At 44.7% G+C, this 11,651-nt stretch overlaps 1 protein-coding gene across 1 annotated transcript in view; it reads right to left on the reverse strand.

The window, feature by feature from the left end:
• cacng3b (calcium channel, voltage-dependent, gamma subunit 3b) overlaps positions 1-10,177 on the reverse strand; it is a 22,676-nt gene extending 12,499 nt beyond the window's left edge. The window contains exons 1-2 of the mRNA XM_008330124.3: positions 8,943-10,177; positions 7,918-8,807 (exon numbers count right to left, since the gene is read on the reverse strand). Of these exons, the coding sequence (XP_008328346.1) occupies positions 7,918-8,134 (217 nt within the window). The 5' untranslated portion in view covers positions 8,135-8,807; positions 8,943-10,177. The remainder of the gene's footprint in view (positions 1-7,917; positions 8,808-8,942) is intronic.
• Positions 10,178-11,651: the final 1,474 nt, after the last annotated feature.

Genomic DNA, 11,651 nt, shown 5'->3' on the forward strand with positions numbered 1-11,651 from the left:
CAGCACCGGCAGCGGCGGCAGAGGCAGCAGCGGTACCGGCGGCAGTAACAGTAACAGCAGCAGCAGCAGCAGTAACAGCAGCAGCAGCAGCTTTTAATCCTGCGCCCCCTACAGTACACCACAGACACTGTACGTTATACTGGCTACACTAAGAAAACAGACACACACACACACACAGACATGCACACACACACACATGCACACACTGGCCTCGGGTGGTTGAATTTGTAGTGGAGTCACAGAAGGTAACGGAGAGCTGTTCCCATTGGATGAATCAAGATGTAAAGCACCAACAGTCAGACTTCTACCTGCTGTTTGCCAGCCCGGAAATTTATTATCCCTGCCGCCTTTTAAACGGACGGATTTGTATCGAACCGCGCTGATTTATAGTGCACCAAACAGCCTGACGCAATGACACGGAGAATAGGAGCAGGGAGATATATCGCTGCTTTTATTTCTCTCTCAGCGGCCTCAATCACAACTGAATAAACACAGTTTAAATTGGAAAAACACACACTATAGTGCCACACACAAACACACACACACACACGTGCACGTACACAAACAGAGACACCCTCATTAACACACACTCTTGTGCTAGTGTACTTGCTGATGATGTCATACTATTATGGCCTCGAAAATAACGACGGCTGTCTAAAAATAGCTTTAATTTGCACACACACATACACACACATGCACAAACACACACACACACACACACACACACACCGCCATGTTGATATGTTTCACTTCCATAAATTCTAACCCTCAGGCCAAAGAGCACAACAGACAAGATGTGTGTGTGGTTTTTATAGCTAAGATAGAGACAGAAACAGAGAGAGAGAGAGAGAGAGAGAGAGAGAGAGAGAGAGAGAGAGATACAGGATGAACAGGAGGGGGAGCAGTGGAGCAGTTAAAGTCAAAATGTAAAATATTAATTAAACACAATATTTAGTTTCAGTTTCAGACCAAAGGGATTTTCAGATTTTTCACTGAACGACTGACTATTAGCCTCAGCTCATCCCAGCCTGTGCCTAATGTTTGGGGTTGTAGGTTTGAATCCAGGCCCCAACAGGGTGGAGGTCCATTATAAAGACAGGATCAGACACAACTACAGCTTGACCGACAGCTCCTGTCCTCTATAGGACACGTGTGGGAAAACATTTTTAGTTCGCTCCCAAATTAAAAAAAAAAAGATTTTTTATAGATTATCTGTTGAACTAAACACTCAGTATGAAAACATTCTGATATAAAAGGTTGATAAATACGTCCAGTATCTGGATGTGAACTACGCACCACTTTCAGCTCGTCCTCTGAAACAACCCTGACTTTGTTTTGGGGAATAACAGCACGTTTCCACTCCCTTGCGTTCTCATTCCCCCTGGAGTGGTGATCATGTGGAAGAGGCACAGAGTCAGAGGAACACAAACTCCACAGCCAGGGTTTAGCAGTGACGTAACAACAATGTACTGCTAAGTGGCACCTTCGCAGAGAAGGCGACGGTTCTGTACCTGTTATTTTATCTGTCTGTAGCAGCTCACATTCTGCAGCAGGAGAGAGAAACAACTCTGATGATTCGGTTTGTTCGTTCACTAAACACGCAGCAGGAGAGAGAAACAACTCTGATGTTCACTAAACATGAAGCAAAGCCGATTTAGAAGAGACCTTGAACTCAACCCTCCTCTGGTCCTGTCACCCTGTCACTGTCAGTCCATCATCATTTTAGAAATCTTGAAGTTTGTTAATTACACAGTTGTCATGTTAGCGTTAGCTTAGTGTTTCACTGAATATGTGTTCTCCTGGACCTCACTCACTTGAAGTCTCATTAGATTAAAACTGATCACAGCCGTCAGTCAACATACAGCAGCTCAGATATTGTTATATGTGAAAAGAAAAACAGTTGCTGAAGATAAAAAAAAAAGTTAAAAATACTTTTATCAGTGATTTAAAAAAAATTGATTACTAGACATTTCAGGAGGCCCCATATAAATTCATTTAAAAAAAATTGATTACTAGACATTCCAGGTGACCCTAAGTGTGGTTGTGACCCTAAGGTTGAAAAACACTGGTAAATTCCTGGTTTTGATGATTTTTTTTTAACTTTATTTCTGTTCATTTACCACTGGTCTGTGTTCTGTTTCTGGTTGTAACTCTGTGTTTTAACTGCTGTTGGACATTTAGCGATATTTAACAAAACTACTTGATGAAATGCTTTTTATTGACCAACTTTCCTGCGTGGTCATGGTCTTCACTTCTATTTTCCTGTTTTTTTTTCTCCCTCTGCTGCAGATCCAGCAGCTCAGTGTTCACTGACGCGTCGTACCTCTGTTTATATGTGAACCAGGGAAGTTTCCTTCTTTTTGCTCTTGAAAAATTACAATCATTTCTGAGGAGGAACTTTTTCGGTTGCACACAAACACGGCTGCGTTCAGGGCTTCGTAATAAATGACCGCTGCTGTGGTCTGTGCAGTTGAAGCCAGGCCTGTTCCCAGGCGATCCCTCTCCCTCTAATCAGATGGTGTGTGGTCCAACAGCTGCATGTGAGTGGCCTGTCTCAACACAAGCACATGCACACACACAAACACGTGCATTCAGAATATAAAGGCTCTTGTCAGCTGAAAAACAGGAGGAGGGAGCGGGCGAGGGAAAAGAGAGAAAGTTGAAAAGCAGAGCAAATTGGACTGCTTGTTTCCTCTGAGCGCCTCTGACAGCTCAGAGAGTGCCACTGTGGCCCTCACTCTCCCCACTTCTCCCTCTCACTCTCTTAGATTACCTTGTTTTAGGCAAAAGGGGGGAGACAAAAGATGAGGGTGAAGAGAAAGACAGGCGATCGAGGGAGGCCAGTTTCCACTGTGATGGGGAATGAGAGAAAATGAGACGAGTTCTGCTCGGCTGCACACCTGGCCTCTTCCTCCTCATTCTCTCTTTTTTCTTCAATGCATTTTCTTTCCTTTCTTTTTTTTTTCCCCAAAACATCGGTCTGTTCCTGTTTTAAATCCCATCATCAATCCATCCTTTCCTCCCTGCTTTGATTTCTGAACCATTCATTCGTCTCCTCTGATACTGTCCCTTCTCACTTCTCTCTCCTTCAGTTTCTCGCATCTTTCTGAGCTACATTTCCAATTTGTTGCAAAGGCCAAGCCGGCAGCTGAGTGAAGAACCATTAATACGCAGTACCTTGGGCTCAGATGCAGTACTTACCTCATGGTACTGCATCTGAGCCCATCCTGCAATAATGAGGTAGGACTTATTCCATATCAACTGGTGTTTTCCTGACAGCTTCACTCAGGTCTGAAGATGGCGACGCCTGGAGCTTTAGCTGCTTCGTCCCAGAGTTCTTCCATATGGAGCGTATACAGTCCATACCATCAAACCCACTCAGGGATTTTGAATTGTAACCCAGATTCTCTCCTCCCCGACTCGGTCATTGTAACAAAGATTCTCTCCTCCCCGATTCGCACACGATACTGTCGATAACATATGCAATTGTTTCAAAGATTTGGATTTTTCATTTGGTCATGACCAGTACATCACCGTCATATCAACACCACTGTGTAACTAATGGTCCGTCTTCAGACAATCCTAGTCCTCTCCTTTTCTTTTAGCTCCTGTTAGAGTCTCTATTCTTTTCCTGCACTATCTCTCCTCCTTCAATCCATCTTACTGTTAGCAGGGACTGATAACATCCCTTACATGGTTCTGTACCAGATGACCTCCAGGTTCTTATCTCCTTTCCTACTGCCATGCATTCTCCTGTCTCTGTTTTCATTTATGGAACTATCAGGACTTTTCCCCCTGGAGACCATCGCTACATTAGATCTGGTGTCGAAAACTTTGGTTTCTGGACCTATTTTTTTTTTATAAACTATTAGTTTTTTTTTGTTTTGTTTTTTAACTCAGACTAACTTAAAAAAAAGTCAGTTATATTTCACTCACAGTGTCACAGTATCTTTAGTAAATCTTTAAAAGACCAACATCTGCTCTCCCACGTTTTCCAAAACCCTGCCTGGAGGACAGAAACCTTCTCTCTTCACCATTATCTCGGTCTGACTCCTAATGTGTTAAATGTTCAGGGGATCTCTCTTCACCATTATCTCTGTCGGACTCCTAATGTGTTAAATGTTCAGGAAAAAAAACTCTTTTATCAAAAGGTCAAATCTAACTTTCAACCTCTTAAAAAATGTAGTTTAATACTAAGATATAAATATAAAACCGATATTACTTTTGACTAAGATATAAATATAAAACTGATATTACTTTTGACTTTTAAACCATTTAAGTTCAACTAACCTTAATCAATATTTTATTAATCTGCTCCTCCATTTCACTCATCATATCCAAACTCCAGGGCGGCGACAAAAGCAGTCAGTTCACTAACTTGACACCAGGAGACATTTTACTGAATATACATTTGATTTTGTCACTATTTGGAGAAACACATGCACCACGTCAAGCCAACAACTCACAACATTAAACTACACCCCCCCCCTCTCCCTTCCTCTTCATTTTTTTGACTCATATCCCCCGTGTCACCTCTTTAACATTTCCTCTCACCCACTCCCTCTTTACCCCTGCTCTGTCAGCTGGTTGTTTTTATCCCAGACATGGACACCTCACATCTTTAATTAATGCCCACCTCTTTATGCAGTGACCTCATTCTTCACTCCGTCCTTCATCTCCTACCCTGAGCTCCTGCTCTTTTTACTCTTCCGTTCCACCTGCAGCCACCTGGGGACCGTTTTTGTCCCATCTGTGTTTAAAACCCATTTTTCTGTATTACCAGGTGATCATTCAGATCCCGGCCCCGGTCACCGGCTCCCCAGAGATCCGACTGAAACCGGGGACCATCCATCACTTTCCACCTACAGCCGCTTGCCTTCCACCACCAGCTCCAGTTCCATTCATGCATGTTCTGGTCTGTCCTCATTCATGCTCTGTCTCCATCCCTTGTCTTCCTCCTCTCAAAGTGTCCCTCCTCATTTCCTGGTATTTTTCATGCTCATTTGTCACAGTGGGAACCTAACCCTGTGGTGCACCTGCAGAGACACACTCACTCACTGCAGGCGACAAATTCCAACCTGACCACACACAAACTGACAGCATGAAATGAAAATGCTGGAAGTTTGTCCTTGTTTATAGAGCTGGACAATGAAAATAATTATCTCACTCACAGTCAAATTTCCAAAGACATTTCTCTGAGTGGTCCAGTCATTATGTTAGCGTTTTGTTTACCACACAAACCTTATTTACAAAATACATTTATAAAGGCTGAATGGCAATATTTTCTGAGGGAAACATACGTAGTGTTTCTACTTTCTAAGTGTGTCACATCTTAGCTTTACTCTGTGTCCGATGTCGAGTCACATGTGCAGCAGTCAGACACATCCATTTGCTGTCAGTTTAAGAGGCGTTTATGAATTATAAAAGTGAGACAACCAGGGAGCAGCAGTGACTGAGGGGGAGATAAGATGGGAGAAAGACACAAATGGTACTTAGAGACAAAAAAAGAGAGAGAGAGAGAGAGAGAGAGAGAGGAGCGGGGCAGAGGGTGTGTTCATCTGCATGTTTTACTGTCAGCTACATGTGAGCGTTCATGTGTGTGTTCTCCCCCGACTTTGAGCTGATATTGTGCTGAACACAGCCGTCCTCCTTCCACAGCTTTGGATTCGTTTTGTAGAACGTATCCATTTGTCCACTCAATCACACGTGTGCGCACGTGCATGACTGCGTGCGTGTTTGATGAAAATAAAAGTGTTTGTGTGTTCAATACAGCCTTACACCTGCACCATCTGGCCCGCTAATAGCTTTCGATGCCCTCTAGAATTGGATGGTTGTGTCTAGCTGCCTCAGACACAGACACACACATGTTCACAAAAGGCACACTTCTACCAGGGGGCAGCGTTTTCTGTGGCAATTAAATGTAAAAGGTTCATTTAAACCAATTTGTGGCGACATTTACGAGACTCAAATTCACATAATTTAGGTTTAATTATGTGAAAAGCAAAAGAGAGAAAAAAAAACAGACATGCAATTTATTATTTTGTTATTGTTTATCGTCAAACTGTTTTTGTGTAATAACACTGGACAAGTGGTCGAGTCACTAATTATATTTTGGTTTGTTGGTTTTTCCAATTATGTGGCTTATTTATTATTAAAAATAAATTTAAACAACAAACACTGCACGTTGCTCAGGTTTGCACTTGCTGCGGTCAGTAAATAGGTTGTTTCCAGCTCCACAGCTTTGCCTTCACTGGATACATCCCACAGCCAACTCAACAACGAGCACTAGCCTCTAAAATTGTGTGAAATTTGTGACTCGCCAGCCTCCGCTTCTCTGGGATGGTAAACAGATGGCAGACATGTTGCATTGAACAGATTTAGTTGTTTACAGTGTCGGCGGCTGCTAATATGTGATCCAGCTTCCTAGCAGTTTGTAACACTTGCAAACCACAGAAACCCAAATATCAACAAACACTTCTGTGGGTTTTCGCCTTTTGTCTCAAGCTCCATATGGAGCTGAGTAACACGAGCTCCCACTGATACAAAAGAACACAATTCAAAACTGCACTGCTGCTGGACTTGAGATTCAACACAGAGGGAACTTGAAATTTATAATAAAAATCAAATAAAGTAGGAAACAACTTCCACTGGAACATTTATATATTGATTATAAAATCAGTGTTTCTCAGGTGTTATTATAAAAACAACAACAACAATGTCGTGTGCACACAACCACGCAGAAGCTGCTGCACTACGTGGAGCTGTCCGTGGTGCTAAATTCAAGTGCCTGCGATGGGTGCTGTCCTTGGTGCTGATGTGAAGGGTAGTATATTTAGTATTAGCAGAAGTGTAGTTTGTGTAGTGCATTCTTAAAATATTGTGTATTTACAGTAGAAGTAGAACTAGTAGAATAGAGAGAATAAATAAAAAATAAAAATAAAGTGGGGAGTAGGTCCTCATAGGTCAGTTAATGTTAAGGTGGATTTTTTTAAGGTGATAATGTGTCCATGCAAACACAGCAGTAGAAAAGAAATGACATTGTTCAACATCAACAGACAGATATTAAGGTTGAAACAGAATCAGCCCTGAGCAGCAGCAGTGGAGAACAATCTGTGGGGTGAGAAATACAGACTGTGGAACTTTAATTCCGCTGACTTCCAGAAATGTATGAGAGTGAGGCCGAAGTTCCACTGTTAAAAACCTGATATCTGCCTAGAGTCATTTACAATTTTAGAAACATGTTATCAACCAGATGGATTCAACCAGTCCTCTGCTACACAATACAATAAAAAACAACAACAACAAACAACTAAATTGTTTTGTTTTTTTGACAGCTACACACTACAGCTCTGCACTGTGCACCTGCCGGCAGGTGTCAACTGGATCTAAGTTGGTTGAAAATCTGCTGAGACACGTCTGCTGAGACATGTCCCCAGGCTCATTTTATGTAATAAATGGTCTGAACAGGTTTTGCCACATACCTACTGACAGCTAAGTTGCCATGGAGACGAGATGTACACTGACCAGACTCAAGACTCAAGTTCTTGAACTTCATATTTCGCACAGTTTAAGGACCAACTACAAGTTTTCATTTCTACAGCATCATATATCAAAGATCGCATATGCTATATGTCAATTAGTTCTCTAACTGCTAAACTGACACTCTTTTACTGCCCCCTGCAGGGGAGGCAGGGTGCATTCCATCCGTAACCGTTGCGCAAAATTGCGCAAAGTGTAAATGTAAATGTATAAATGCAGCGGCTGAGACACATGAAGTCAGACTCATGCACACAAGGAGGGAAACAACCACGTGCACACGCCACCCTATACAAGCACACACGCGCAAGGGGGGAGGGGGGGGGAGGGAGAGAGAGAGAGAGAGAGAGAGAGAGAGAGAGGCTGAGACTGATCACGTACCTTCCAGACAGCAAGTTCGCCAGAGGCCGGAGTGCGTCATCACCTCCTCGTTCTTGCGGCTCGTGTCGTTGTCGCCGCTGCTCTTCACGCGGCAGACCCCACGCGAGTACAGCCAGTAGTCGGTGCCAACGGCGATGGTCATGAGGCTGAAGGCGGCGAACGCGCCCACGGTGGTTACCAGCATCTGGACGCCGCGGTCACACATCAGCATCTTCATAAAGGCGGCTCCTGTGTGTCTTAATCTCTTCACCCCCCCACTCCACTCCACTCCACTCCACTCCACTCTCTCTCTCTCTCTGTAAATATATATATATATTTCTATGTAGGATTTCTTCCTTGAATATCCAGAGAGATGTGAAGAGTCGGACTGACTGGTCAGACAGACTGGCAGGCAAGAAATAAAAATAAGGGTTTATTTTAGGGGGGTGGGGGGGGGGGCGTCAAAGATGGAGGGTTTGGGGAGCAGCCTAAGATGAAATAATTGGATTCTGCCTTGTCCGTTGACTTGACGAGAGGCTGGTGGCAAAGGGCGTGAGGGTGGGGGGGCGGCACGTCACTTTCTTACGCATCAAAAACCGCTTTTCCTCCGCCAAAACCCAGCAGCAGACTCACGCACACGGTGCAGCCTCGGCGACTGTGGGTTGACTTCCCCGCTGCCCTCGGTGAGTCAGAACCGAGGGGAACGACCGCACCACATTCTGTCTCTGCCGCCGTCAGCCGGTGCCAGGGTTACGCAGGGCCAGCTGTTATTTATTTATCCACAATTCCAGCAGCTCCTTCCTCCCTCAATCCCCTTCTTCCTCCCCTCCTTCAACTTCTGCTCCTCCAAAGCAGCCTCCTCATTAGTCAGTTAACCATTAACAGCACAGGTCTGCGCCGTGGGACTCCATCTTTAAAACAACAACAACAACAATAACAAACTGGGGTTAATTCGTTTTATCCGCACGGCGTTCTGTGCCGACTCCAACAGAAACCGGATTAAAACATGTGCGCATTCAAAGCCGTCTCTCAGGGAGAGAACTCACCACAGCTGTGTTCGGCTCTCACCCTCCTTCAGCCTCTCACTGGATTTATGCCCGGCTTTTCCCGATTGGTTCCTTTTGAATTCCACTGTATGGACGGATGGACGGATGGAGGGACGAAGAAGCAGAACCCATGCGTCGACTATGACCAGAGAGCGGCCGCTGCTAGAAATCCGTCGTGTGTTGTTTCGCAGTCCAGCTGTTGACTCAGTGACATGTTGGCTCTCCCTTTGAAACTGCTCCGAGCAGCTGCTGATAATAATACTGTTCTTTTATACAATAATAATCCGGTTTTTATGGCCGATTACCTGCAGTAGTAGAAACACTCCAGCAGCAGCAGCAGCAGCAGCAGCAGCGCGGGGATGTTAAGTTAGGCATCAGTGATGCACAGAGAATGAAGACAGAATTAATCAATTTTCTCCTCCAAAGCATCCAGCCCTCTGCTTCTCTCTCTCTCTCTCCCTCCCTCTCTCTCCCCCTCTCTCTCTCTCTCTCTCTCCCTCCTTCCCTGATCAAAGTTCAACGATAACCGGATCGTCCCGGTTGGATTAGATGTCTTGTGATGGAGCCAGCAGGACGGTTACACCCGCATGGACCGCAAGGCTCCCAAGAAAATCGAAAGAAAAAAAAAAGACAACCGTCGCCTCCTCCTACACTCCTACACCTTCTCTTCTTCTCCGTCGTCCTCCGCCACCTCCCTCTTCTTCTTCCCCGCCCCCTCCTCCTCTTTAAACAGGTCCAACCAACATAAACCCAAACTAACCGCGGGTCTCCTTAAACTCCGCCTAAGGCCGTGCGGCTCAGCACGGATTGGACCCGTGGGTGACAGCGCCCTTCGGGAGCTAATCGCGGCTTCAAGCCCCGCCCCCTGGCTCATCACAGTCAATATAAAAGATGGAGGGGCTTCAGGCATCTTATTTCTCCCCTTTGGTCTGAGCTGAGGTGGGATGTACATGAGTTCTGCGCTGGGTATGTGTGTTCTCTGCAGCAGAGCAGCTGTTTAGGTCTTCAAGTGTTTGACTCAAGAACTGATCATCCTGCTGCTAGAAAAACACCGGGTGGTGAAGTGAAGAAAGGCCGAAATGAACGAGTCTTAAAACTGAAATAAAAGTGGGCATAATTCCACTTCACGTCACAATTGATTGGAGGTGTGCAGCCCCACAGCAGTGCAGTCCCTCTACACTACAGTACTTCAGCTCAGCACCGCACCAGACACTTAGTTTTAATCATACATGTGCAAACAGTTTCTCAGAATTGTTGCAAACAGTTTTTCTTTTACTGCTGATTTAACCTGGAGCGGTGTAGAGCTGTCCATGGTGCTGAAAGTCAGCACTGGACAACTGCTGTCCATGGTGCTGAAAGTCGGCGCCGGACAACTGCTGCCCATGGTGCTGAAAGTCGGCGCCTGACAACTGCTGTCCATGGTGCTGAAAGTAAGCACCGGACAACTGCTGTCCATGGTGCTGATCGGAGGTCCAGGGACAGCGCTTGGTTTAACGATACGCAGGAGTTAATAAACACATGTTATATGTTATATGACACATATATATTAGTAGAATACAGTGTTATAAACAATATTGTATTATTCTCATCCCTCTGCGTGGTTTTCTTGGCTTCAGCAGAGCAGATGCAGGGGGGGGAGAGGGACACAGAGAAAGAGAATTATGGAGTGGGGAGGGCAGAGTTATGGGGTTAGAAGTAAGGGACAGAAAGAAAAAAGTATAAAGTGGGAGGGAGAGAGGGAGAGAGAGAGAGAGAGAGAGAGAGAGAGAGATTGACAAGCGATGCATGAAGAATCGCGCCCGGGAGAGAAGCAGAGACGCCACTTAAAGAACCACGGACCGTTTTTAATGATTCCACTTCAGCGAGGCTTACACACACACACACACACACACACACACAAACACACACACGACCAGAGCCTCACATTACACTTAACACACACACTGTGTGTGTGTGTGTGTCTTAGCCTTTGTATGCGTTTAGTTCTGTGTTCACGTGTGTCCTTTATGCGCTAATGTGTACATATATATCTGTGTGTGTGTGTGTGTGTGTGTGTGTTTGCCACAGGCCACTGAAGAGATCAGGGTTCATTGTCTTGCCTGTTTAAACAGCTATAAATTGAATCCTGATGACCTCTCTGGAGAGCAGTATAATTGATAAGATGACAGTAGTGTATGACTGTATGAATAAATGGATGAAGCTGTTTTCATTTTGATCTACTTAAAGCTCTGGAAGTGTATGTTTAATATTAATCAGCCAATACTGATTAGAAATGTAAATAATAAAAATAAAGGTGTGTTTCCTCCCGTCTGTGCAGGTTTATGAAGCAGGAACTGTTTTTGGGATGATCCTTCAGAATAAGTGTGTGGTTGATAGTTCATGGATTTGTGTTTCCAAACGACACAGAAAAAACACAACAAGCACCAAAGAACGACCAAAGAACAAGACTGCAAGGGCAGAGAGGAGGATTATGGGAAAAACTAATGCAATAACAGATCAACAGAGTGCAGTGACAGGTCCTATCGTCCCTCTCACTTCCTCTGCTTGTGTGTGTGTGTGTGTGTGTGTGTGTGTCCGAGGCCTTACCGCCTGCGTTATCTCACAAGAAAACTCATTAACATAGAAATGACTTCAGGAAGAAAAGTACAGCATCTCACCTCTGCCGGAAGACAGGACGGAGGGAGACGAGCCAGAGACAGGAGGCAGGAC

Source organism: Cynoglossus semilaevis, chromosome 17 (assembly GCF_000523025.1).
Source record: "Cynoglossus semilaevis isolate Cse_v1.0 chromosome 17, Cse_v1.0, whole genome shotgun sequence".
In the NCBI taxonomy this organism is placed as follows: Eukaryota; Metazoa; Chordata; class Actinopteri; order Pleuronectiformes; family Cynoglossidae; genus Cynoglossus; species Cynoglossus semilaevis.